Source organism: Vombatus ursinus, unplaced genomic scaffold (assembly GCF_900497805.2).
Source record: "Vombatus ursinus unplaced genomic scaffold, bare-nosed wombat genome assembly UNPS02014799.1, whole genome shotgun sequence".
Classification (NCBI taxonomy): domain Eukaryota; kingdom Metazoa; phylum Chordata; class Mammalia; order Diprotodontia; family Vombatidae; genus Vombatus; species Vombatus ursinus.
The window spans coordinates 37,069,434-37,097,415 of NW_020954577.1; the positions used below are offsets into that span (position 1 = coordinate 37,069,434).

The 27,982-nt window shown below is 44.4% G+C and overlaps 1 protein-coding gene across 1 annotated transcript in view; it reads left to right on the forward strand.

Annotated features, from left to right (window-relative positions):
• Positions 1 to 27,402, forward strand: part of LOC114050286 (ubiquitin-conjugating enzyme E2 E2) — a 415,703-nt gene extending 388,301 nt beyond the window's left edge. The window contains exon 6 of the mRNA XM_027871898.1: positions 26,605 to 27,402. Within this exon, the coding sequence (XP_027727699.1) occupies positions 26,605 to 26,702 (98 nt within the window). The 3' untranslated portion in view covers positions 26,703 to 27,402. The remainder of the gene's footprint in view (positions 1 to 26,604) is intronic.
• Positions 27,403 to 27,982: the final 580 nt, after the last annotated feature.

The following is a 27,982-nucleotide window of genomic DNA, read 5'->3' on the forward strand; positions in this document are numbered from 1 at the left end:
TGTGCTGCGAGGCACAAAGAAAAAAGGGAAAGTCTTTGCTCTCAATATGGTGCTGTGGTCTGGAGACAGAATGACCTAGTGCCATCTCTGTGAGACATCTCTCATAGCCTCAGTTTCTCCATCTGTAATATGGAGACAACAATACCAGTTGTTCCTACTTTACAGGGGTTTTGTGAGTTAAGCTCAGAGGAGGTAATGTCCATAAAGTGCTTTGCAGGGCTTAAAGCACTACATAAGTGTCAGTTATTATTTTGGGGGACAAAGGAAATATGGTAATCATTGTTAAAATGATGGTAATGATAATATGGTATGGTAATAAGTTATAAAAAATGTATATAGCATTTTAAAGTTTACAACACACCTTCCATGTATTGTTTCATTTGATCCTCACAACCACCCTGTGCTATTATTATCCCCATTTTACAGCTGAAGAAACTGAGGCTGAGAGGTTGTAAATTGCCCTTAGGGACTGAGGTAGGATTTGAATTCATGTCTTCCCAACAGCACTCTATCCGCCATATGGCATAGCGACTTCTATCAAAAGGTAGAAACAGTCCATCCCCAGAGACAGAGGACTCTAGGAAAATCTGAGAAAGGAGACATAAAGCTGTCAGCTGAGGTTATAGTCTTCTTTTTCAAGTACTAGAATGGAGGAGGTGAATATTTTTGCAATTCAAAGCAACTTCAGTTTTGGAGAGAGAAGATGGTAGGAGAGAGAGTATATGTATGTGAGCATTTGTGTGTACGCAGACCAAAGCTGTTTTTCAAGAACCAACGTAGCCCCTAATTTTTAACTGGGTTTCTTTGTAGACCTAGAATTGTTCTTCCTTCTTGTTATAGCCAGACCCCAGAACCTAGCCTCTTCTCCCTTTCTCGTGCTCTCTTCCTCATCTGTGTGGCATGCTTAGCCCCATACAAATCATATGCTTTCATAACTCTTTTTAACTATTAAGGATATAAGCTTCTCTTGTATCAACATCAGTTGACCTCTGCTCTTGGGCTGTTTTCACATGAATGCAGTAACATCAAAACCTTCATCGCCAGCCCGTCAGATGCCTAGAACTCACAGCACCAACTATAAATCATCCAGAAAAATAGTCTGCCTTTCTCTTTCGTCAGCTTCCAGAAGCCTGTGTTTCTTCATTCCTCGCCCTCAGAGCCAGTTCTGTTTCCTGCACTTACAAATTTGCATGTGGCTATGCTAGTGAGCCATTGGGTAGCTCTAAAGCTACAGCACCCTGAAATTCGTTCTCCTGCTTTCCAAACACAAATGCTGCTAATGTGCAAAATAAACAAGGATATTTATGCTCTTGGCATCATACCTGGCAGCTCCTTGTCACTGTACAAACAATTGGATTCAATTTGCAATGGAGCTATAAATATAAAAGTTGGGGAGAGGTTAGGGAGAAAAAAGTCGTATAGCTATCCAGTGTAACTCCACACCATTTAAATCAGCAGTTGTTGTTTAAGGACCTACTGTGTTCAATGCTTGATGATTACCGTCAGGGATAAAAGAAGCTTATGGTCTAAAAGAGGGAGATAAGAAATGCATGTGAATAACTCTAGCATAAACTATAGTATGCTAAGTCCATGGGAGAAGTCTAACAGAGTGGCATGGCAGCTTTGAGGAATAAGGAATAAGATCTAGCTAGGTGCCTACAACTGGAGAATGGCCAAATTGTGGCACTGGTTATAATGGAATGTTACTGTGCAGTAAGAGACAATAGATGGAAGGAATTCTGAGAATCATGGGAAGACTTCCATGAATTGATGCAGAATGAAGTCAGCAGATCCTAGAAAACAATGTATAATGACTGCAACAATATAAGTGAGAAGAATAAAAGGAAAACCTGAAACTAAATGTAACGTAATTATAATGGCCAGATTGTCCCTCCAAAATAGATGAGAAAATACGCCCCTGTCTTCTTCGCAGAAGGAGTGGGCGATGCCAGATGTGAGCCCTAGCATGTACTGCCAGATCTCATTGATGTATTGATTGGTCTTGTGGAAGTACTTCTCTTCACTTCCCTTTGTTTATCTTCTTTTCATTATAAGCAGTAGCCCGTTGGATTGGGAAAGTGAGGGATGGGGAAGGCATCTTTTCAAAGATGAAGGTGATATGTAAACAAAATATAGCCATAAAAACAGAACATTTTTAAGATACTCTTGACAATTCCACAGCTATCCGAAGCAGGCTATGGGAGAGGTAAAAGATGCCTGAGGATCCGAGGCTGCGTCTTTAGGGGAAGGGCCGTGTTCTAGTGCACTAATTTAAGATAGCGGAATCAATGGAATAAGAATCACAGCTGACATTTGCCAGCTGTGGAGGCACATGCCTAGAATTCCTACTACTAGGGGAAGCTGAGGCCGGTAAGACGGCTCGAATTCAGGAGCTGTGAATTTCACTAGGGCGAAAACCAATCCATTGTCCATTCTCATTCCACATCAATATGACGGGCTCCCAGGAGAGAGGGGTGAGGTACCAGGCTGGCCCAGGCTGCAAACAGCAGATCAGTGCTTCCGTGTCAATCGACAACAGGATCAGGTCACAAGTGGCCACTACTTCCAGTCTGAGCATTAGAGAGAAACCCAGTCTCCCCTAAACCCCCTCCCCATAAAAAAGCTGATATTTATACAGTACTTTCTGCCAGGAGTTTACATATATTAGCTCATTTCATCTTACTAACATAGATCCATTTGAATGTAGCCCTGAATGCCCTAAAGAAGGGGTTCTTAACCATTTTTTGTGTCCTCGACCCCTTTGACTACCTGTTAAAGCCTGTGGGTCCCTTCTCAGAATAGTTTTTAAATTCATAAAATAAAATCCATAGGTTTACAAAGGAAATGGATTATGTTGAAATATCCAATATTTTTACAAAATCAAAGAAGTCCATAGACTCTAGGTTAAGAATCCTTGCCTTGAAGTGATCTTTTTCTATGGGTGTCTTTGGGTAGAGCTCAAGCTATTTCTTTCTTAGTGACACTTCACCCCAAATAAAAGGGGGGGGATTTAATGTTGCTTTTGTGATGCCATGATCATGGCTGTTTAAAAAAACAACAACGTATTAGTGACCTTGGAGCAGTTACACCAGGGTGCAGCATTGGTCCCTGTCAGGATTACTGCAAGGTCCTAAGAGATTAAAAACAACCATGTCCTTGGCCTGGCCAGAGTCTTTGACCCGGGCTTTCCAATGAATCCATCATCACATTAACCTCCAAAGCCTGTGCTGTAATTGTGCTTGCTACCCAGCGTTTCTCACCCTTTCTGCTCTGTTAGCTTTCCCGGAACAGACGGGTGAAGACATGTCCCTGTCCCTGCCCTCACTGTAGTGGTTAGCTCAGAAGTGAATGGAGAGAGAAGCCAGGTTGGTGAGGCAGATACGATTTGAAATCATGGTGTTTTAAAAAAAAAATCACAGAGCACATTTACCCTAAATTTAAAGATCCAGATGGTTGTCTTTTGATTTTTACATTGAATTTGTTCTCAGAGCTCTCATGAGTACTGAACTGAACATTGGTACAAACACAGACTAATCATCTAAGATTGCTGCCTTCTGTCCACTCCATTAGCCTGTCTCCCTATCTGTCTCCAAGTCACCATCTCCGTTTCGTAGGCCTCTGCTCTAGCTCTTGTTTCTACCTTGGATAAACTTGTGAACATCTCACACACTTAAAAATAAAACATTTGTCCCATGATCCACTGTGGCCAACACAAAGTTGACTTTCCTTTCTGGAAGTACAATTATTCACACACCTGACTTTCCAGGAGTTCTTGGGGAGCCATAATTTATTTCACACAAGCGAAAAGACCCTAGTCCCGAACAAGTGATCTGCCCATCCGTTGCTTTTCTAAAGCAAAAAGGTAAGGCACATTGCTCCATGATTATTTCCAAGGGTCACCCATCCGGGCACTTTCCAAGTTCATCACCCTTGCACTGGGTTTCTCTGCCCTCGTGTCCACTTTGGTCTGGTAAGGCTTCACTCCACAGGCCATCCTTCAGTGTGGCTTCCTTAGGGCTTGGGAGGAGCCGGAAGATTCTAACAGAAAGCCATTCTAGCTTTTTTGTCTCTTCTGACATCAGCCTACCAGGGCAGCTTTTGGTCTCTTCTGACAGTGACACATTAGGTCAGCCAGCGTCTCAGAGAAGCATTTCAAAATGGCTGCCTTATGGCCTTTCTCATTGTTCTCCTCTGGTCGTGATGGCCCTGAAGGTCACATTAGGGATCGTTTTATCAAAGATGTATTAACAATGGTAGGCAGACTGGAGCTGGTTCCGCCTAATGGGATATGTCTTCCATAGTAAGGAGAGGCTTGATGTGCTAACAAAACACCCTTCACCTCAGGGCCGCACCTTGGCTTCATCTCTCTCATTTCAATTTCCCATATCCGATTTGGAAGTCCAAGCTCAAAACCAAGAGATAAAGCTCTTCCCATCTTTTCACAGGCAAGCAGAGCGTGACAGACCAGCCTAAAGCAAGCGTGCCGACCATGGGACAAATGGAAACACGTCTTGGTGCAGCCCCCAACCCCCGTGCAGCCCACATGACTAGTTAGTTTGCTAACACTAGTGTCCAGTTTGGGCCAGAGTAGGTCTGGGGGCAATCAGCTGCGACCTGCTGTATCCACAGGGTCATGCTAGAATCAAACTCCCATACTGAATGAATGAAAAAATGAACGAATGAATGAAGAATGAATGAATGAAGCTAATGAGATTTCATCTACATTAAGAGAAGCATGGTATCCATACCATGGGGGGTATTAGTCCTGCTGGACTGTGCCTTGGTAAGGCCATATCTACAGTACTTTATTCATTTCTGAACATTTCATTTTAGGAAAAAGGTTGACAAGTTGACCTCTTTCTGAGCCTCAGTTTCCTCATCTGTCAAATGAGGATAATAATTCCTGTGTACCTAACTCACAAGAGGGTTGTTGTGAAAATCAAACCAGATGTAGTATACAAAAGGCTTCATAAACCTTGGAGTACTTGGTAAATGTCAGTTACTATCATTTTTATTGGTTTTTAGAATATAGCATGAGGTGGTTAAATGGCACAGTGGATAGAATACTGGCCCTGGAGTAAAGAAGATTTGAATTCAGAACCATCTTTCACACTCTTACTAGCTGTGTGACCATGGACAGGTCACTTAACCTTGCCTGCCTCAATTTCCTCATCTGTAAAATGGGGGTGATAATAATAGTGTCTACTTCCTGGGGTTGTGAGGATAAAATGAGATAATATCCGTGAAGTACTTTGCAAACCTGAAAGCACTGAGTAAATGCTAGCTTTTATTAATGGCCATGAGGATCAGGAAAATTTCTATATTATGTCCATGACAGTTTTTTGTTTTAACCTGTAGATTTCTTTGACTCCTAACTTCAATCTTCTTTCGTGTCACCTCATCAGAATTGTGACTTTTGAGCTTGGCAGAGGGAAACACTTCACTCTGGTTGACCCTTTTGCTCGTGGGACTTGTCATTGGGGATTTCCAGAACCCTGGAATATTAGGCCTGTCAGAGGACCCGTCCATTTTACCGGTCAGGTTGCTGCACCTAAATCGCACAGTGGGCCTCTCCTCGGTGACTCAGGAACTGCTTCAGATCGGCAGTCATTGTCATTCTGCCTGTTCTGAGTATCACCCTGCATTCCCAGCATGCTTCCTCACGATGCCCTGTGAGGTCAGTGGTGCAGGAACCCACTCCCTGTTGCAGAGGAAGAAGCTGAAATTCAGAGACTTGTGGAATTGGAAAGCAGTGAGCCACTGAATCATGTTGTTTTTTAAATACAGATTAAAATTAAATTAAAAATAAAAATGCATGATACTTAGGACATGCTACAACAGCTCGTAAATCTAGAATTGGAAGGAGCCCTTGGGGCCATCTAAACCAGCACCCTCGTTTTATGGGAAACTGAGGCCAGGAAAACTAAGTGACTTCTAAGCTCATACAGGCCATAAGCATCAGGGGTAGGACTTGAACCCAGATCCTTGGACTCCAGAGCCAATGCTCGGTCCAGTTTTATCATGCTTTCTTCTCTTCTTTCTGAGAAATCTAACAATGTTTGAGAAGTGATTAAAGAACCAAAAAAAAAAATTCCAGATAAAATTTTGGAACTTTACAGTCAAACTTTTATATTATGGTAAAAACTGTTCACATACTTCAGAGTTATAATAATGAAAAAGGAAGAAAAAACCTTGTTTATGAACAAATTAATTTAGAGGAAATCAAGCCATGATAGTTTTTCATTTCTCTAAGAGATGTCTTTACTGATTTAACCCCACCAGGATTTACTCAGTACTTTGTGTCGAGGCATCCTCAGAAGTAAACCTCTGTTTCATTAGCTGAGAAGCCCCCATGAGGACAATGAACTGCAGACACCCCTCAGCTGAGAATAATCGTCTCCACACAAACATATCTATTGGATTATTAATTGAAATTCCTTGGCTTGTGTGGCCTTGACACATTCTTTAGAAATTACCTGTTCAATTAAAATGCTGAAATTAGAGGAAGGATCTTTTGCTTGTATTTTGGCTTATGACTTGATTTTATGAATGCCAATTGAACTTATTAATAGGCCAGTGCTTCTATTAAGAAATCTGAGTGTTCAAGAGAAAGTCTTTCACTTCATCCTCAGGGCAGACAATCCCAGAGAGAAATCCGGCCTCCAGCAGCTGTGTGCAGCCATTCATCAACCTTAGCCACAACCTGTAACCCCTCGCTAGTTTACCTTGGGGCCTTTCTGTATCAGATATTACGTACAGGGGGCTTTAATCTAGCACAAATGAGAATTAGATTGGAACCATTAAGCTCATTTTCATTTCTGATTTAAAACAAAACTTAAATCCGTCTCCAGAGGCAAAAGACTGTCATGTTTAACTAATGCTGGCAGCCCTTCTCCTCCTGCCTTGAACCCTAAGGACGTCGGTTAATCTTTGTTGGTGGAGGATTGAATTAGGGGCGTGCTGCCCCCTGCCATTCCAGAAAGAGTTGACTCATCTTGCTACGACATCCAGAAGGCGCTGGCACCGTAATGTTCTGTGGATAGAGCGGCAGGGGTGCCCTGATAGTGCACTGACCTCGGGGAGGCAGGAACGCATGGGTTCACATCATGTCTCAGAAGCTTACCAGCCCTGTGATCTTTGGGCAAGTCACTTGTTATCTCTATGCCTCAGTCTCCCCATCTGTAAAATGGGGATAATAATGCCAGGAATACCTACCTCACAGGGTCAAAAAGCACTTTACAGACCTACAAACATCCATGACTATTACTGCCGTAGTGTGTTATCATGGAGAGTTAGGCTGTCAGATAATCAGTAAACATTAATTAAGCGCCTGCTATGTGCCAAGCACTGGGGATACAAAGAAAGGTAACAGACAGTCTCTGCCCTCAAGGAGCTTACAATCTAATGGGAGACACAACATGCAGACGACTGTGTTGTTGTTGTTCAGTCATATCTGATTCTACGTGACCTCATGGGGTTTTCTTGGCAAAGATACTGGAAAGGGGTTTACCATTTCCTTCTCCTGTGTGTCCCCATTTTACAGATCAGGAACGGAGGCAAATAAGGGTCAATTGACTTGCCCAGGGTCACACAGCTAGTGTCTGAGGCCAGATTTGAGCTCAGATCTTCCTGGTGCTCTAGCCACTGTACCACCTAGCTGCCCCTGAACAACTGTGTACAAAGAAGCTATGTACTGGATAAATCATAAGAGAGATTCAACGGAGGGCAGACAGTGGAATCAAAGGGGATTCCTGTAGAAGGTGAGATTTCAGCTGGGGTTCCTTAAACAAGAAAGAAATCTCTCTTTTCCTAGATGCTCGTTTCTCAATGCCACTCCATTGGACGCTTCTTGCATGTTTCTTTATCTCTTTTGCAGAGCCCATAAAGCTGGGCCACTTTCAGTTGATCAGTTCCTGCATATAGTCAAGAACTCTACCCAGAACTGCTCCACTGGGCAAAATAGGTGTAAATTCCTAGAATGAGGGACATCGTACCCATTCCATGAATCCCTGGGAGGTTAGAAGTATACAGGGTAGCTTCCCCTAGGACTGCCCCTTTTTGTCCAAGTTTTCTTGGGTGTAAGTGAGCCTGCTTGTATGAGCACCATCCACGGCCACCTCTGGAGGTTGTTCAAGGGACCGGCGTAGTAGCCCTGATGAAATACAATGGGGCTTCCAAACAACAAGTAACATCTACTTATTGAGTGACTGCTGGGTGCCAAGCACTGTGCTAGGCACTGAGGGTACATGTACAAAGAAGGAAGCAATCTCTACTCGAAATGAGTTTACATTCTAGTGAAGGAGGCCATAAGGGTGTCGAAAAATTCAGCATGAAGTTAATAAAGCAGTATGTTGTTATTAAAACAAAAGTAATTTGGGAGGGGGGGCATTAGCAGTTGGTGGGATTAAGAAAGGCTCTGATTTTAATACACTGGGGAAAAAAAGCACTGCTCTTGAGTCGGAGAACCTGGGTTCATATCTAGCCTCATTCTTCTTAAAACCCATGTGACCTTGGGCATAACACCTAACCTCCGGGGGCCTCAGTTTCTTCATATGTAAAATGTGAGGGTTCAATTAGGTGGCTTCTGATGTCCCTTCCACCTCTAAACCTGTGGTTCTATGAACCTTGCAAAGGTGTGTATGGGAACCATCATGTGCAAGTACTGTGTGTGTGTGTATGTGTGTGTCTGTGTCTGTGTTGTCTGTGTCTGTGTGTCTGTGTGTCTGTCTGTGTCTGTCTGTGTTGTCTGTGTATGTGTGTGTATGTGTGTGTCTGTGTGTATGTGTGTGTCTGTCTGTGTCAGTGTCTGTCTGTGTCTGTGTCTGTGTGTCCGTGTGTCTGTGTGTGTGTGAAGATGGGGTAATTTAAACTTGTAAAAGCAAATTAATCCTTGTACTGAATTTGCAAGTGAAAACGTCATCATTGTTCATTCAAAGGTGGGCACATTTTCATTAGGGGCCAGTAAGGTTGCCAATGCCCATTTTTATTCAAGATGCCTTCCTCCATATGTGATCACCATGCCAATCTATTCAGCATCTTTATACAGAAAGTAAATGTGGTCCTTTACAAACAAACAGATGGAGTTCTTCTCAGCATTTCTCCAGGTCTCTTGAGGCAAAGGGACCAATCAGACTTTCTGGGCTGCTCTTAATTATTTTAGGGGTCAAATGTGGCTCTCTAATTGAGTGCTTTTTACCAGGCCCAGTTTTAACCCTGAGATGCAGACGTCAGAGAAGGTTCCAAAGGGGACATTGTTTTGGGGGACCTATACCTCTGCCAGCCACACGGGCATTTTATAAATAAATACCTCAGCAGGTTCCCTTTCATGCAGGTTTAGCAGGAGCCCTTAAATCAGCCTCTCTTGAACAAATAAAGTGGTGAGTTGAAAGCTTCGCCAGGAGAGAGGTCATCAGCATCACACTGAAAAATCTCTCTCAAGTGCTCCCAGGGTAAAAGCATCGCAGGTCCCTCTAAAACACTGTGTCAGGGCTGTGCCAAAGAAACAGCATTTCTGTAGTAGGTTTTTGTGTGTTTGAAAACGTAATTGAGAGAGACTGAGGTTTCTCATTGAGGATGTCATGGTGCAATTTTAAAAGAGTGTGGGTAAGTGCAAAGTGTGCCGGGCTTAAGTCAAGGGTCTCCCATGTGACAGCTTGCGTCCAGACTCTGCCACTTAACCTCTTAGGCGATCTTTGACAAATCGCTGCCTCTCACTGGGACTTAGTTTCTTCATTTGTAGAATTGAGGACCCTTCTATCTGGAGACACTGTGATTCAATGGAAAAAGCACTGGCTCTGGGGTCTGAGCACCGAAGTTCAAATCCTGCCCCTGGCATGTACTGCCTGTGTGACCTTGGGCAAGTCCCTGTGCCTCTGTTTCCTCCCCTGTAAAATGAGAGGGTTGGACTAGATGCCCTCTGAGGTCTTTTTTACCAATAGATCTATGATTGCCTTACATCTAAATCTCTAAGTCTGTAAGTCACTCTGAGACACAGCATTGGGTTGTGGACAGAGGTCCAGCCTTGGAGTCAGGAAGGCCTGAGCCCCAGGCCTGCCTCCGACACATACAAGCTCTGTGACCCCCAACAAGTCACACTCTCCATGCCACAGGAGGCAGTGACTGTTCTTAGATCAGAGCCAAAGGGAAGATTTCCCTCCCTGGAGCCAGTGAGCTCCCTAAGCTGTTGAAATGAAAGGTTTCAACCCCCAGAAGTCACTTTGGCCATAAGTTTAGGTTCCCAGAGGGGTGAATTCAGTGATCTGTAAGGTCACTTCCACTTTTAAAGCCAGTCTGGGATGTCGGGGTGCGGGAGTAAGGAGTGGGGGCCACATTGGCCGGGACAGGCTCCCATGAGACAGCGAGTGCAGGAGCGAGGCTCCACATGGATGTAACTGGTGGTGACCTACAAACCCTTAGCACAGTCTGCTTTCTGTCCTATGATTTCATGGGCCTGGAATCCCCACCCCCAGAAAGAAGAGAATCGCTCCCACTGGCCTGTGGAGAGTCACTCCTTCCTATTCAGAATTGTCTTCTCTCTTGGAACTACCTTTAAAAATATAAATGCCCCTGGAAGGTGGAACGTGCTGTCAGTAACACCTTAGAATAAACCTCATTATCAGAAGTTTTCCTTCCTGACCAAGGACTATTTGAGGAGACTGGTGTGGGGAGAAACAAAGGGCTGGTGGGGCAAGTCAGTAGGTGGGGGGGAAAGGTGCAGGAAGGACAGGATTGGGGGACAGACTTCAGCTCCTCCTGCACACATTCAATTAAGGCCAGCCCTCTAGTAAATGGTCCCTAAGTCAGTTAGAGGTGGTCTCCTTCTGGGTGACTCCAGTCCTTGAATAGTGAAAAATGTCTAGAGTTTGGTTATAGCCCTTGTGCCCAAAGAGGCCTCTAGCTCTGATCCTTCTTTTCCTTCTAGAATTTTGACAGATGTGAAATTGCTGTGGAAAGTGCTAAGGTGAGAAAAGGCAAGAGTCCAGAGCTAAGGGAGTGGGGAGGAGGGTGGGCAGGGCCTTGTTAGCAGTAATCAAAGGCCTCTCTGGGACCCAGACCCTACAGGAAGCCTTGGGCCAACATCGCTTTCCTGGCCCAGCTACAGGGGCCATCTGGAGAGAAAAAAAGCTGGCTTAGACCTGAAAAAAATGGAGTTTGACTGTTTAAAAGAACTCCTGATGAGGAAATTCCTAACATGTGAGGTTTCTGCTCCCCTTCCCTCCCCCAGCCTCTTTCATGATTTAAAAACTATATTTGTTCACACTGGGGCAAGATGGGTTTTTGTTTTGTTGGGGTTTTGCCAATACAGCCTTTTATGTTTTTATTGTAAACTGAGTATCCACTAACGGAAACCTTCATACGCACAAAACTACAGAAAGATCCTGTATAAAACCCATGAACTTCCATTATTCGCAGTTTTTAAAAAAAAATGCTCACATATACTTTAACAAAATCCTCACCAAAATAGCCTCTTGGGTTTTATTTCTCCTTATAAATTTTTTTTGTCGTCAGTGGCACATTACTTACATGGTTGTAGACTGTTGAAGTTGGAGATCAGGTCATCATCCCCAGAGCCCTTGGAGGCAGGAAGACCCAGCTGGGCCCACTAGGTGAGACCTGGCAAGTCACTGAGTTTTTCTGAGACTCAGCTTCCTGTCTGTAAAGTGGGGTTAGCATCACATGGACTACTGACCTTCCCAGGATTGTCGTGAGGTTCAAGTGAGATGATCTATGTGTTAAACACTTTGGCAAATCCTTTGTAAATGTCGGTTATTAACAATAATAATAATAATAATAGCTAACATTTATGTAGTGCTTACTATGTGCCGGGCACTGTGCTAAGCACTTTACAATCATATCATTTGATCCTCACACAATCCTAGGAGGTAGGTACTATTATTATCCTCATTTTACAAATGAGGAAACTGAGGCAGGCGGAGGTTAAGTGATTTGCCCTAGGTCACACAGTCATGAGTATCTGAGGTCACATTTGAACTCAGGTCTTCCTGACTCCAGGCTCGGCACAGATTAATTTTTCTTTTTACTTTTTAACACTTTAGATCATATTTTTAGATCATATTTTTCTTATTTCTCATTTTGTAAGTATAATAAGATTTCATTTCATACATATATTATAATTCCTTCATTCATTCACTGGTCACTGAACATATATACTGTTTCCTTCCCTCCCTCCCTTCTTGTTTGTTTCTTCCTTTCTTCTTTCTCTTCCTTTCTTTTTTTATTGTTTTCTTTCCTTCCTTTTTTTCCTTCCTTTCTTTCTTCATTTCTTTTTTCCCTATTATGAATAAATGCTGCTATAAATATTTTTATACAAATGACACCATTTTTCCTTTCAATAATATCCTTAAGGTGTAGCTCCAGTAGCTATAATTAAGCTTTAATAGCTTAAAACTGCACAAAGATTTGGTATGTACTGATTTATCAACAGCTCCACCAACATTGAATTCCATTGTTTTTAACTCTGGCAATTTCTTGAGCATAAAGTATGATCTAAGAGTTGCTTTAATTTGTATTTTTCTGATTGAAGAGTTTGAACAGTTTTTCAAGCAATTATTGTTCATTTTTTTGTTTGTTCATTTCTTTTTCTCTTTAGAGAAGTGCTCTTTATATCCTTTGAAGATATTTCTCCTGGAGAATAGATCTTACTCTTAGAAATTTGTGTGGATTTCTTTGTAACTGTTTCCCTCACTCTGTTTCTTTCCTTTTTATTCAGGATGCATTGTTTTTTGTTGTGCATCAGCATTATTCTGAAGACATTCACTCACACACAGACTATTTGGGGAACTGCTTCGAGGGGAAACTTTGTGTTCCACTTTCCTCCCCTCCCAACCTTACCTCACTTTTTTATTTCTATGCTTATAAAGCTCTCGCTAAGTAAGTTTTCCTCATCCCCAGCAACAACTGTCTCTAAGAAGAACTAGACTAAGGAAGTACAAAGTGGTCAGGTTATTTCCAAGAAATTTCCTGCCAATGTGTTTGTACACGTGAAAGTAGCATAATATATATTCATTCATCCTTTTGTAATCCCCCACTCTCTTAGACAAAAACCTGGCCTCGTACTTGACTGGAAAACCTTGAGATCGTTTGTCCAGAGCTCCCTGTTCTCCTCTCTTACTCACCTCACCTCTGTCAGATGTCTTCCCCCACTACCTCTTCCGTCACCCTTGTCTCACATGAGGAGGGAGCCCTTCTTCTTACAAAGCTGATCCCTCCAAATAGGCCCTTGGTCCTTTCCCATCCCATCTTTTCTAACAGATTACTCCCATTCCCACTTTGCCTAATCTTCACTCTCTGCCTGTCCACCAGCTCTTCCCTGCTGCCCGCAAACACACTCAGGTCTTCCCCATCCTTGAAAAACCTGCCCTTGATCCGTTTAGCCTCCCTAGCTGTCACCCTCTGTCCCTCCTCCTTTTGTGACTCAACTCCTTGAGAAAGTCATCCCTACCCCTTTATGCTTCCTGCTTTCTCTTCTCTCACTTTCTTCTGATCTCTCTAGTCTGGCTTCTGATCTCATCTTTCATCTCAAAGCTGCCACTGGTCTCTTAAAGGTTGAATCAAATCTAACGACTTTTTCTCAGTCCTCATTCTTCTTGACCTCTCTGTAGCCTCTGAATTGGCCATCACTTTCTACTCCTTGATGCTCTCTCCTCTCCAGCCTTCCATGTCACTGCTCATGCTTTGTTCTCATCCTCCCCCTCTGACTGCTCCTTCCTTCTCAGGGTCTCCTTTGCTGGTTCTTCATCTAGGTCCTGCCCACTCGTCCTGCGTGGCCCCTGATGCCCTCCTCTCTTCTCTATTTCAGGTGATGATATCATCGGTACCCATAGGTTCACTTATCTCAATAGAGTTGTTTCTCAGATCTGTTTATTCAGCCCTAACCTCTTTCTGGACCTCACATCCCTAACTGCCAATGAGACATCGCAGAGTGGGTATCCTGTGGACATTTTAAATTGGACACATCCAAAAGAGAATCCCACTGTATCCTGTGTCCAGCTTGTTCATACACAGTCGTTTGCACGTTTTCTCCCTTGCCGGACTGTGAGCGCCTTTGGAGCAAGGACCATGCTTTTGCCTTTCTTTGTAGCCCCGGTGCTAAGCAGGTGCCTCTCATGTAGCAGGTGATCAGTAAATGTTTGCCCACTTGACTTATAATAGGCCCTCATAAGTGTTTACAGAATTTAAATAAAATATTATAGGTGACCCAGCATTGTTTATAAGTACGTTTGTAATATGTCAATGAAAAAAAAAGAGGGAGAAAAAATTAAACTAATTTACACTTTCAACAGGGAAAGTGTGTACTCCCAAAAGAGAGAATCTTTTAATAGTCTCAGAAAAGGCTTTATAAAGTAAAGTATGATATTTACGGCTATGGAAAGATTTTTTAACGTTTTTAGGTGTGAGGGTAACATTTCATACAAGCCTCTTTTGAAATATAATTTGGTCTTATCCCATGCTGTATTACTTTCCATCTTAAGAATTTTTCTTTTTTAAAGCTCTTCATGATAAGGCCTCTCCTACAGCAAGGGTCAGAACAAATGCCCAGGTGTTGTTGGAAAATGTAGTTGGGTCACCTTAGAAACCAAGCGAGGTATTAGCAGGCCTTGACCAGGACTGAACCTGATTGCCCCCTAACTGCTCGGGTCACTGACGTGGCGCCAGCAGCTGGGGAGACCAAAAAGAAACAAAAAATGAACAACCAATGAAAGCCACATCTCGACGTCGTCTTCCCATAACCTGCTGGCCCGCATACACGATGCTCCTTTGCCTTTGCTAATGGAATCCTCAATCTAGTAAGGAGATAAAGTTGTTTAAAGTTTATATTAAATTTAACAAGATCACAACTGAAATGTCCTGTTTACTCCTGTGCCCCCTTCTAACCTGTATGCTACTAAGCAAAGCTACTTTGCATTTGTGTTATACACATCATGCCAATCTCTGTGTTCCTCATTAGAATGTAAGCTCCCGGGCAGGGGAGGGGGGGAGCTGTTTTCACCCTTTACTTTGTTTCCCTAGAACTTAGCATAGGAATAAGGATGGGGAACAGAGGTTTCAGGGAACTCCCAGCTGAGGAAACTCCTTCTCCCAGTGCAAGTTGGCACTTTTCCTTTGATTTATAGTCATAGAAAATAGGAGCTTAATAAATGTGTTCGATTAATTGATTGATAGACTACTTTTAGTCTTAAAAAGCGCTGCTTCTTTGCCAGTTGATGACTGAACAACAAGAAACTCAGAGACACTCCTACCTCAAGGAAAGTTGCCAAACCACCCAGGTCATGGAGATCCCCCCAGGACTCACCTGCTTTTATACTCTGACTACAAAAAACCAAGAGCTTTCTGATCTCTATCTTGCCACTGGACCCAGATGGTTCTAGAGGAAAAAGTTAGGCTTGAATATCACGGCATCACCTCCCTGATGTCATGGTCATCTTCAAGAATGAAGGACAAATAATAACAACAATCTGGAGTAGGACGACCTAAGTTCAAATATAACCGCAAACGTTTACTGGCCGTGTGGCCCTGGAAAAGTCACCTGAACACTGTCTCCTTCATTTTCCTCAGCTGTAAAATGGGATTAATAAGAGCACCTATGTCCCAGTGTTGTTTGTGAGGACAAAATGAGATAATATTTGTAGAACACTTTACAAACCTTAAAGCACTTTATAAATGGTGACGGTGGTGGTGGTGGTGGTGGTGATGGTGGTGGTGGTGGTGGTGGTGGTGGTGGTGGCGATGGTGGTGGTGGTGATGATGGTGGTGGTGGTGGCGGTGGTGGTGGTGATGGTGGTGGCGGTGATGGTGGTGATGGTGGTGGCGGTGGTGCTGGTGATGCTGAAGGTGAAGAACCACCACCATGGTAGCCAGCCTAAGTATCCACCAGCACCTGATACCAGCTTTCCTTTGTCTTTCAATGTCCCTGTTAATGCTGTGCCAGCACGCTGTCGTCGGGCCCTGTGTCTGCTTCCAGTATATTTCATCTGGCCCTTCTCTCGTCATGGACCTTTTTTTAATAACAATAGCATAATGACTGTATCCAGATGAAATGACGTATGATGTTTGTTGGGATGTGTTTGCTGACAGCTTCTTATAACTCATATCCTAGTGGGCTTCTCTAAGGGCTAGACAGCAGTTCCTCTAGAAAAGATCTGAGGAGCTTAGTGGACTACAAGCTCAAACCTCGTTGACAGTGTGATATGGCAACTAAGAGAGTCTGTGCAATCTTAGGCTGCGCTGGGGAAGACAATATTTGGAACTAGGAGAATGAGTGATAACCATCCCATTGCCCTCTGCCCTGGCCAGGCCTCTCTTGCTCACTTCTGAGCTGCACGTTGTGGGAAGGGCACTGACCAGATAGAACAGGGGTGTCAAATAACAACTTTGTTGTTGTTGTGGTTGTTCAGTTGTTTTTCAGTTGTGTCCAACTCTTCATGACCTCATGTCTTGGACTCCCTTGGCAGTAGGTCTGCTGAAATCTGTGGACCCCTTCTCAAAATCATGTTTTTAAAGACAAAAAAAAATCATAAGATTACAAAGGAAATCAAATATGTTGAAATACAGTTTATCAAAATACTTAAAAGAAACCAGTTTTTAGAGCTCAGGTTAAGGACCCCAGTGTTCTACTCATACCTGTGAAAGGTTCCCCCATACAACATACCCAACAAGTAGGCACCTGTCCCCTGCTTGAAAAGCTCTGATGATGGGCAACTGCTCCACATTTGTACGTGTGCATAGGTTCAAAAAATGACTTAGCCATCATGGTGTTACAAGTTTAAACTCTAAAGGATGAATAAGTAAATAAAACCGCCTTTATCATTTTCCTAAACACTTAGCACATACCCTGCAGGCATTGTGTTAAGTGTTGAAGATACAAATACCAGCAAGCAAGACAGTCCCTGCTGGGAAGACAACACTTCCGGATGGTAGGGAGGAATATTTTGGACTGGGAAGTGGGGGGGCAGGGGTAGGGCCAATGACTGGCATGTCCTTTCCAGAAATAATGGTGGTGTCAGTTCAATTGCTATTCAGTGATCTAGAGTTGGAAGGAGAGGGAGGGGGGAGGGGGGCACATGTTCCATAGCATGGCATGGAGATGTGGGCCACCAGAAACCAAGAAAGATGCAGTGAGTGCTCCTCAGTCAGGACGTTGCAATCACTCCCTTGTCCTTACAGCATCAAGTGACATTCAGACATAAACAAGGAGAACAGTGGGAATGAAAACCCAAGACTACCTGACGCATTCGATGACCTTGGACCTAGGGAGGAAGTTTCATGTGCACTGGATAAGTCAGTTTCTGATTGACTGGTTCACTTGCCTTGTGCTTTGGGTGCCCAGTCTCTTTGGTGGCATCAGGAGGTACTTTGCCTTAGATCGAAGGATGGCACAGGGACTTGCCTCTCACCCCCAAATTTCAACATTAACCATAAAATTCTGACCTTAAGCAGAGTGAATGGATGACCTAGATCTGATGTTCTTAGGCCCAGAGGGGTAGAAAGATCCATGGGTCCCTGCAGCCGTGCCTGGCCCCAGGAATCACAAAGCTCATTCTTATAGGGTAGTACCCTGAAAAGAGCTCCAGATTTGATGTGCTGACCTTGGAGTCTGAGCCTGGGTTCAGATTCTGACTCTGAGTCTCTTAATCTCTCCAGGCTCCAGTTTGAATAAGGGATTAGGCTAAATTACCTCTAAGGCCCCTCCCACCTTCTAGGTCTACGGTCATGTGATTTTTTTGGAGTTAGCTACATAGAACAGTGCAGGAAACAGGTAGATCCGAGTTCAAATCTAGCCTCAGACACTAGTTGTGTGCCTTTGGGCATGACACAACCTCTCCCAGCCTCAGTTTCCTTGAGAATAATAATATCATCTACTTCACAGGGTTGTTAGGAGACTCCAGTGAAGTATCGTAGAGTGCTTTGCAACCCTTAAGGCGTAGTATAAATGTTGGCTCTTGTTGTCATTGCTACCCTCCTCCTCATTCTCACCTTAGGAAAAGTAGAAAACATGAGTCAGTGAGCTACTCACAGCATATAAAGCCATGCCCAGATGTCCCGTGGACAGTTTGGACCATAGCTGGTATTGGCTTCGACTCAAACATTCAGTCACATCCTGCTTACTGGAACCAACCATCTAACTAGGGGAAGGAACAAAGGGACAGGCCCAACCCTGAGACAGAATCAAAACCCACTCAAGGGAACACCCCGAATCTGCCTGGACCACACTGAGGTCACCAGGCTACCCCAACCCCAAATAAAGAGATTCAGTGAACTTTGGAGGACCATTTTCCCGCCCTGATTCTAGGCTCAGTCACGTCTTTGGGCCTGTGCCCAAATTCCCAAACAGACATCACAGATGTATGCAAACAGCAAGGCAAAGGTGGGGCATCACTGCTAGTATACACTCCAGCCCTCTCACTCCCTCCTTCCATCCTTATGCATACAAGCGGATAGTGAGCAAAGTGCTTTGTAAACATAAAGTGCTCTCTAAATGCCTGTTGCCTGACTTAGAGCCCTACAGAAATGTGAGCAATCATTGTTTCTTAAGAAGCAAACCTCAGCTCTAAGGAGTTCGGATACTGCTCCCTTTCTAAGAGCAGAGGAGCTTCAAGAAAAAAAATTCATTGTCGAGAATATATTTTCCTCAGTTGGCAAGCCCAGAATTTGCTATAAAGATTATCTTCCTGGCACAAACTAGGGCACCTGATGGACACAGGCTCCCGGGGCATGAGAATGAAGGCTCCTTAACACTGAGCACTGGCCACTGGGGGGCTGCTGGCTGCAGGTGTCTGTCTCCTAAGGCTTGGATTTAAAATCTCCAGGTCAGGTGGTCTGGGGAAGGTAATCCATTTCTCTAACCTATGGTATTTTAAAATTTTACTGATCACTGAGGAGATTTTTGGCAGCTCATCTGGGATTGTTGCTTAGCAAAGTCTGGGATCACAATCCAGCAGCATCTTCTCAGCAGGACTGCACCATCTGGGCTCATTCTTCAGAGAAATCTGTTCTAATTGAATGCTTTGTATTTCAGAATTCCCATTGATTAGAATTTTGTGTATACAGCATTTCTGTGCAGGCTTATGGGATGGAGTTAAAAGACCCTTTACTGTATTATTAAGTGCATCCATTAGGTTTTAGTCTGTTAGGTCGTTTTCATGAGCATTCCCACAAATGAGTTGAGTTACTTTTAGGCTGATCTTTGTTTTAGAACTTTGTGAAATATCTCATTTCACTCTAAGTTTTGCTTCAGGCTTGAATCTCAGTTCGCCTTTCCAACCAACATACTACATTATTTGGCTTTGTGGTTGCTACGCCATGGTCTTCATAGGTTATTGGTCCTATGATTAGAAGTCGCATGAGAGTCAGTATGATGTAGAGAATGAAAATTGGCCTCAAAGCTAGGGCGATCTGGGTTCAGACTCTGTCTCTGACATAGAATGGCTACGTGACTCCCCCCGGGTCACCTAACCTCTGAGTGTGCCAAACAATTCTTGAAGTCTATAAAATTGCCAAGAGGTGCTTTCCTGAAGGGAATTCCTTAATGATGAAATCACAGATCTAGAAAAAAAAATTAATCAGTCTCCTGTCCCTCAGTTCCTATACAAATACAGAAACCCTGAGTTTCTGGCCCTAATAAACCCGATTTTCATTCAGAGTACTCCAGAGGGATCCACATTTTATCACAAGCTTCAGAGATATTTTCAGAGATGTCCTGGTATGAGACCTGTCTAGTTGCTGTAGCTGTCATCCCCTCTTAGGGTCAGGGCAGCCCCTCACCATTGCAAGGTCAAACCCCTACATGGACCAGGGTGGCTCAAGAAGCTAAGAACAGTAAGGTATGGGTGTCATTGTCACATTGGGATCCACGTAATTGAGTTGAATTCTGCAAACATACCCTGAGCTGCTACTCTAGGCAAGGCTCTAGATGTGCTAGGGGGTGATGACACACTGTGTAAACTGACTCCCACTCACCTTCTAATCTAGGCTCTAAATTTCCGTCTTTGGCGTAAGGGCCAAACAACAGTGATATGAAGAAATCTGGGTCTAGGCATAGTAGAGCATCTCTGCTGCCTGGGAGGCAGAGGTTGCTGGTTTGCTTGAGCTCATGTGTTCTGAGCTATAGTCGAGCTAAAGCCCATTGGGTGTCCTCACAAAGCCCCACACCAATACGGTGAACCCCTGGGAGTGGGGGACCATGAGGCTACCTAACAAGGAGTAAACTGGCCCAGGTTGGAAACAGCCAGTCCAAACTCCTGTCCTGGGAGTGGCCGCTGTGTTTCCACACTGGGTGAGATCCGGAGATTCAATACTTAAAAACAAAACAAAACAAAACAATCTGGGGATTGTGATACAGCTGTCCATACCCTCAGAGGATATAAAAAAAGGAGAAAGAAGAGCAAGCCAAGGATTAGAAACAGCTGATTAAAAGCAAGGGAGCTGATTTACATTAGAAATAAGAAAGCTCTAAGAACTAGCTAGAGCAACATGGCCTCCTTACTAGATTCTCATTTGGAGAATGATGGGACAGGGCCAGATGGCCTCTGGTTTCCAAGTCTGGGTCTAGGACCCCACTGCTTTTCCTTCTTCCTACCTGACATGTGGGTGGCGTATAAGATGAAAACAATGGAAGCCCCTTAGAAGGCTGGTGTGGGCAGGTGGGCCACACTGACCAGCTCTGTTCTTTCAGGCCTTTTCTGAGCTCAGTGGATTTACTTGTTTGTTCTCCTTCCCTAAAATTTGCCATTTTGAAAAGAAAATTATTCCCCCTTGTCAGATACCACTATGGCCATCTGGTGAAGCCGGTGGACCACTCCTTAAAACAGTGGCATGTTGCCTTTGTTCATAATCGAAGGAGTTGCTACATTTCAGTTAGAGGTTAGTGAAGTTGGAGATAGGTTTTTTATTCCCACCCAGAGTTAAGACCTGCAATGAATCTAGAACTTAGCACAATGCCTGACACATAGTAGGTGCTTAATAAATGTCTGTTGATTGACCTAGCCCATTCTTCTGGGCCCATTTCTCAACAAACCCCTCTACATCCTCTACCTTTTTAACCACCATTCCTTCAACAACTTTGCTTTCAATGAAACTTGGCTCTTCCCTAAAGACAACACGGCCGTTTCAAACCTCTCCATTGGATGCCCTCACCAACTCACAGGCCTGGGAGGAATGGACATCTTCCTGGCTCCTGACTCCCACTTTCAGGCCATTCATCTACCACCATCCCTTAACAGTATCTCCTTTCAAGCAGTGGTTGAAACCACCCTCTCCCCATTCTAGGTTCTGTCTTCCAACCTCAGTGACTTCAATGCAAGGCCCACAGTCTTCTTTACCACTTCATCCCCTGTCCTCTTCCTGAGGGAAATTGATTTGTATTGCTTCTAGAGCCCTGGGCTTGGAGTCAGCAAGACCTGAGTTCAAATCCTGCACCTTACCCCCAGTTTCCTTATCTGTGAGCTGGGGGTGATAACAGCACCTACCTCCCAGGGCTGTTAGGAGCACATGACTTCAGTGACAGTGCATTCTCCTGGTTCTCCTTCTACAAGCTTCCCTTTCTCTGTTTCTTCTGCCATCTTCTCTCCGTTCCCCAAGGACTGCCTCCCCTCTGTTTTTCAAAGTTTCTTCCTTTCTGCTCCTTTCCTCTGACCTCACAAGAGGCATCCCTGCTCCTCACTAGAGCCAATGCTCTGCACCCTTCCTTCTGCCTCCTCCAGTATCTCTCTCCCTCTCTCCCCTTCTTCCTCTTTTCCTGTCTCCCTCTTTCCATCCCTTCCATTCTCCCCCCCTTCACTGATACATAAATCTTTAGTCTCTTCCTCACCAGTGATGTCTTCAGATGTGCCGACAGACAGGATTGAGGCTCCCCAGCCCTGAAATACCACTTCTCCCTTTGACCCTCCTACCCCATCCAGTAACCACTCCATCTCTTTCCTCCCTTCCTCACAACATATCCCCTTCCCTTCACCCTTTGTAATGTGGCTTTCACCACACACCAGTCTATTCAAATTACCCTCCCACATATTTCCAGTCACCTCCTAGCTACTAAACCCCATGGCCTTTCTCCCACTTGCATCCTCCTTGGCTTCTCTTTAGCGCCTGCTGTTTGTCTGCTTTTTCCCCAGGAGGTTGCCATCTTTCCTCTTCAGAGGCACAGAAACATTTTTATCAGTGTCTACCCGTACCACTGCTGAGACCACGAAAGATCTGTTTGTCAGTTACTCTGAATAAAAATCAATCTAAAATTCAATCATGTCACAAAACTTGCCAAAAACTTGGAAAATGCTGGTTTGGCGATTCAAAGCTTCGCTAACTGCTATTTCCCACTTGAGAACTTTTTGAGTTTTCCTCCTCCTAGCAAGACTGAACCATTGTTTTGAGCTTTGTATTGCAGATGGAAAATCAAACCTTTTGTTAGTAAGTATTATAAGCAAGGCACTTTGCTGGATATATGGACTAAAAACCATTTTCTTATTAACATTTTATATCAAATTCACTGATTATATGCTTGTAAAATATTTACCAGTAAGTATGCTACACATTGTTTCCCCCAGTTGAATGTTAGCTCCTCAAAAATAGAAGCTAGCTCACGTTCAGTTTGGTATCCCCAGTGCCTAACACTGGGCCTCACACACAGATCCAAGAATTCAAGAAAAACTCTGGACTGACTGAGATCCCAGGAAGATTTCTTCTTGGGCAAATAGAAGACTGTTCACCGAGACTATGAAATGAGCACACTGGGCCGTGGACTGATTTAACCAAATGTCTTTTCAGCCTGGGTCGTCGCATGATTTTGTACCGTGGGGTTTTTTTGATGAGAATTATTTTATACAGAGAGTTTCTCAGCTGTCAGATTCTGTTGGCTCTGAAGTGTCTGAATGAAGCAGCAGTTTACGTCTAGTGATCATAGATGTTTCATTACTCACTTTGGCTTCTTGATAGATCTGTGATTTCATTGGCACGACTCCCCACCTATGATTGCCATCCTCCCGCACTATCTCATCCTCTAAGATTCTTGCCTGTGTCTCCTAATATATACCCTCGGGAGGCAACTGAGCGCTCTGGAGGGAATCCTTCTGTTCTTTGGGTTCTGGGGGGGAGGGGAGGGGTCCAACATGCGGCTGGACTTCTCCATCTGCTGTCAATCAGTCTCACTATTTGACTGCTGCCTCCTTTTCCAGATACATGTCCTTAATAATTCAGTTCAGTTCAACAGGTAACAACATCAAAGAAATATCTCGTGTGTGCCAGGCACCCTGTTAGGGTCTGAGGACACAGCGATGAACATGAAGTATTCCCTGCTCTCATGGAGCTTGCTTACCTTCTGAGAAGGAACCACGAGTGCAGGAGTCATAGGGTCATAGGGTCTGAGCATGAGAGCCAGTCTGAGTCATTGCAGGAGCAGAGTGCTCATGCCGAGGGGAATCAGGGCACTTCTTCTATAGGAGAGGGCAACGGAGCGGTGCTTGGATGGAAGCTAGATATTACCTGTGGAATAGAGGGGGACGCGGAGGGGGACGTCGTGGGGTGGGGGGAGGCGTGGAGGAGGACGTGGGGGGGGAGGGCAGGGAATGTATCCCAGATGTATGAATGTTCAAAAGTGAGGTGTGTGTGTAAATGGATATACATATATACACATTCATTTTTCTATATAAATTACTTATATATTCATATATATAATTTATATGTTCCCTTATGTAGATACATGATATATATACTCCTTTTCTACCATACATACACACATACACATATGTCTCTGTGTATATATGTGTGTGTGTGTCACACATACATATACATACACACACACGGGGGGACTGACATAAAAAAAGTCTTGCTGACAACTAGCGCATCTGGCGGTGGGGTGGACGCGTCCTTCGTGACCTTCTCAGGACGTGATGGATTCACCCCTTGCATGGAGGTCTTTGAGCAGAGTCTGGGTGACATTTATGGATCTGTGGAGGGATTCTCTGGGGTATTGATTAGACCAGTCAGCCTCTGAAGCCCGAGGTAAAGGGGGATTTTCCATGTGTTTGTTCTTAGGGATCATTGGTAATCCAAAGTACCGATTCTGGTTGTCTCTGCATTAGCTGACCATTCATGGGAGGTACTCAGCTGTGATACCAGGCTTTGGAAGTTAGACTGTGCAATCTGTACTGTGAGGGAGCTGGACAGGATGGTCTCTGAGACCCCTCCCAGCTCAGGATTGTGGCCCTGTGACAGCACATGGCTTCCTCTGGGTGGAGGCCCCTGATTCAGATCTTTCCATGACTCGTCTGATCAGTTCCAGTGGGATCCTGGACTAGGAGGCAGTGGAGAGGGTGTGTCTGGTGTGGCCTGCTGCCACGGCCCAGAGGAGCTGTGCACGGAGGGTGTGGAGGCTTTGCAGACTTGGTGAAGTCATCCTAGGGACTAAGTCCAAATCGAAAGGGTGTATTCTAGTGGGCCCAGGCCACGTCTCAGGTATTGTATGTCAGCACTAGATGTTCCTGGCTTCTCCTGAGTGGGGACCAAGGGGAGGAGAGGAGAGAGGGCATCGGGGGCAGGAGAGAAGGGTCACCCAAAGAGACTGGGCAATGAAGAAAAGCAGCCAACCACCTTGTGGAGGGGCACGCTGCTAGGCGGTGAGAGCCCACAACTTGCCTTCAGGGCAAAGCCTGAGTGGGAAGGCAGTCCAGACTTACAGAATCCCCACGTCTCAGAGCTGAAGGGCATCACGGTAGTCCCACCTGTACTCGAGCAAGAATTCCCTTGACACTATTCCCACTGAGTGCTCGTCCAGCGTTTGCCTAAACAACCCCCAGTAGAGGTGAGCCCAACACCTCCAGGGACCCCCTTCCACACTGGGACAGCTCAAAATGGTAGGAAGTGGGTTTTCCCTATCATCCACCCCCCTGCATCCTGGTTCAGCCTCCGGGGCACCCAGCAGAGCAACACTCATGTCTCCTGCAGAATCTCCCTGAGTCTTTTCTGCTTGGGCCAGAACCCGGTTAGGTCTGCACAGGAGACAGCTGGCCTTTGCAAACGAGCTCAGTGGTGTTTGGCCATCACACAGCTCTAAGGATGAAAATGTCTGCCTTAAAATCTTTCCAGACTTTGCCAGGAAGGCACTCACTAGTTCTGGGCAAAGTAATGTCACTTCTCTTACCTCTCAGAGTAACTCAATGTAATAGAGTACTAGACCTGCAGTCAGGAGGTCATGGGTTCAAATCTTGCTTCTGACATTTACTAGCTGTGTGACCCTGGATTATTCTCTCTCAGCTTCAGTTTCCTCATCTATAAAATAATAATAATAGCACCTACCTCACAGAGTTGTTATGAGGATCAAATGAGAAAAATCTCTTCAAAGCATTTTGCAAACCATGTAATGCTATATAAATACTATTTGATAGTATTTAATACTAAAATGCTATATAATTACTATATAAATAAAATAAAATGGCCATTATTAATAGTGTCTTGAAGGGGGAGCTAGGTGGCACAGTGGAAACAGCACTGGCCCTGGAGTCAGGAGGACCTGAGTTCAAATCTAGTCTCAGACACTTACTATGTGACCCTGGCAAGTCACTTAACCCTGATTGCCTTAAAAAAAAAAGTGTCTTGAGTACCTACTATGTTTATTCTTCTGTGCACTGAGAATACAAAGACAAAAGCAAAAAGGGAATTTACATCAGATATGTGAGACATACTTTAATCTGGGGGTTATTAATTGCATCACTGCAAAGGGTTACCTTTCCTAGCAGCTGGCGCTCACCTCTTACTTCACCTGCTAGATTTCAGTAATAATGTCCTCCTCATCAAAGAAATACATTTCCTTGTATTTCACTTCCTCCCCCACATTTTAGGGCAGAATTAATTTCATGCCCTGAGTATAGCAGTAAGTGTATAATGACACCATGGCAGGACCATTGGAGGGAGTTGAATTTGGAAGTCAGAGGACCTGGGTTCAAATCTCAGCTCTGCTTCTTGCTAACTGGGTGACCCTGGGCAAGTCACAACACCCACCTATGAGCTCCAATTTCCTCATCTTGGAAGGGGTGGAATGAGAGGATTCCTGAGGTTCCTTCTCTAGGTGATATTCTAATCTCACCCCCCTGGCTATTTGGATTATAAGGAGAAGCTGCCCTAAGGACATTATCAGAACATTTGGAGAAGTGTTTACAAGGCTCCCCCAAATCAACATAACTCTGCTGGCTTGGCTTTGAGAGGCCTCTGTAGAATTACTGTAATTCCCAGATTCCCTCCATCAGTGATTTTTTTTATCCCCAAAACGCCACCCCTCAACCACTGATCTACCCTACCAATTCCTCTCTCCTTCCCCCCAATTTCTTCATTAAAATATCTGCTAAAAAGGAGGGCATTTGACCTTGTGAGTCTAGGTAATCATTGATAGGTCTGTTTCCAAAGCACAGGCTGCCTTTCATTTCATTTGTCATTTCCACACCATCAAGCATGCGTAAAACTCCATTTCTTCTGGCAACACGGACCCCAGCTGTCCTGGTCCCATCGCTCCTTAAATTGCGCTTCATTTCCTGCCACCTTGCTTGGCTGTAATAGGTAGAAGAATGTGCCCGTAACGACTTCATGACTCTGTTTTCCTTCCAGCTGACCCCCTGGTGGGAAGTATCGCCACTCAGTACATGACCAACAGAGCAGAACACGACAGAATGGCCAGGCAGTGGACCAAGAGATATGCGACATAGGAACCTCCCGCCGCGGCTTCTGGACCGACCTCTCCACAAGCACATTCACCAAGTGCATCAATAGCCCTTCCCTCCTTTGTGGTCTTATTTTTATGACATTTTGAACCATTTTGTGACAATATGTTGTCCTTTCTTTCTTTTTATTATTTTTATTTTATTCCCCCCCCCCTTTTTTTCAGTTCTGTTAACTTGAAAGATATTTCCCCTCCAAGTAGACGGGAATTTTTTTGGTTTTGGTTTGTTTTTTTGTTTGTTTTATTTCAGTGCAAAGAATGTTGGATCGGTAATAGTATAGAGCTTTGTCACAAAGCTTTGTATTCATGTGTGGTTTTTTTTTTTCCTTTTATGTGGTCTTTGGGAAAACAAAACAAATTCAGAATTATATCTCGTTTCTACTTCAATGTAGTGTTTAGGGTTAATTTTTTTGTACTGAAGTCTTTAATGGCGGGTGCATGCTACTGGGAACAAGTTTTGTATAAAGGCTTAAATTCAAGAATCACTGTGCATTACTGAGACTCTGTTTATCACTAGCCTTCTGTCTCCCACACAAAAGGCTGTTGGGTTGAACAAAATAATATGTATTTTGATTTACTTAAAGTGCTTGTAAATTTCTTAGGGACCTGCCACTTTTGACTGTGGAACAGTTGATGTACACTTGTATTATGAGAGCACTCAATAAACACTGTGGCGGATGCGCGCACTTGGGGTGACACGGCAGTGTTGCTTTCTGTCAGTGTGTCGGGGCAGGGCAGGCATGGCAAAGCCGGCCTGATTCAGATATGGGGTGAAGCATCCTTGGAATCGCAGAGCTTTCACGGCATTTTACAGACGAGCCGAGAATTTCTTTTGCACAAGCATCATCCGGCACACCCATCTTTTACGCCGCAGTCAAAAGCCTTGACTCCCAGAATCACGTCCCAGTGAAAGTCGAGCCCGTCCCTCAGTGCATGGAGCCCTTCTGGGCTTGGGTCTGCTCCTCAAGTTCCCATGGCAGCTGCTTTCCCTCGATTTTTTTATTCTAGAGGAAAAAATGAGCTCAGTTGAGCATCCCTGTGGGCTTACTCAGCAGCAGCCAGAGTGTTTCTGTCCAGCTTTGACCTTCAGGCTAATTTTAGACAGGCCGCTAGCGGAGGAGAGCTCAGTCCTACCGAGGAAATATGTGGGTGTTGTAGTGTGGAAAACATGGACCAAATGCTGCTACCTTAACATCCTTTGTGCTGCCTGGCCCATTGGAAAGTCCCCGTTTCCTGCCATTAGTGATCCCAGGTTCTGGGTTCCTC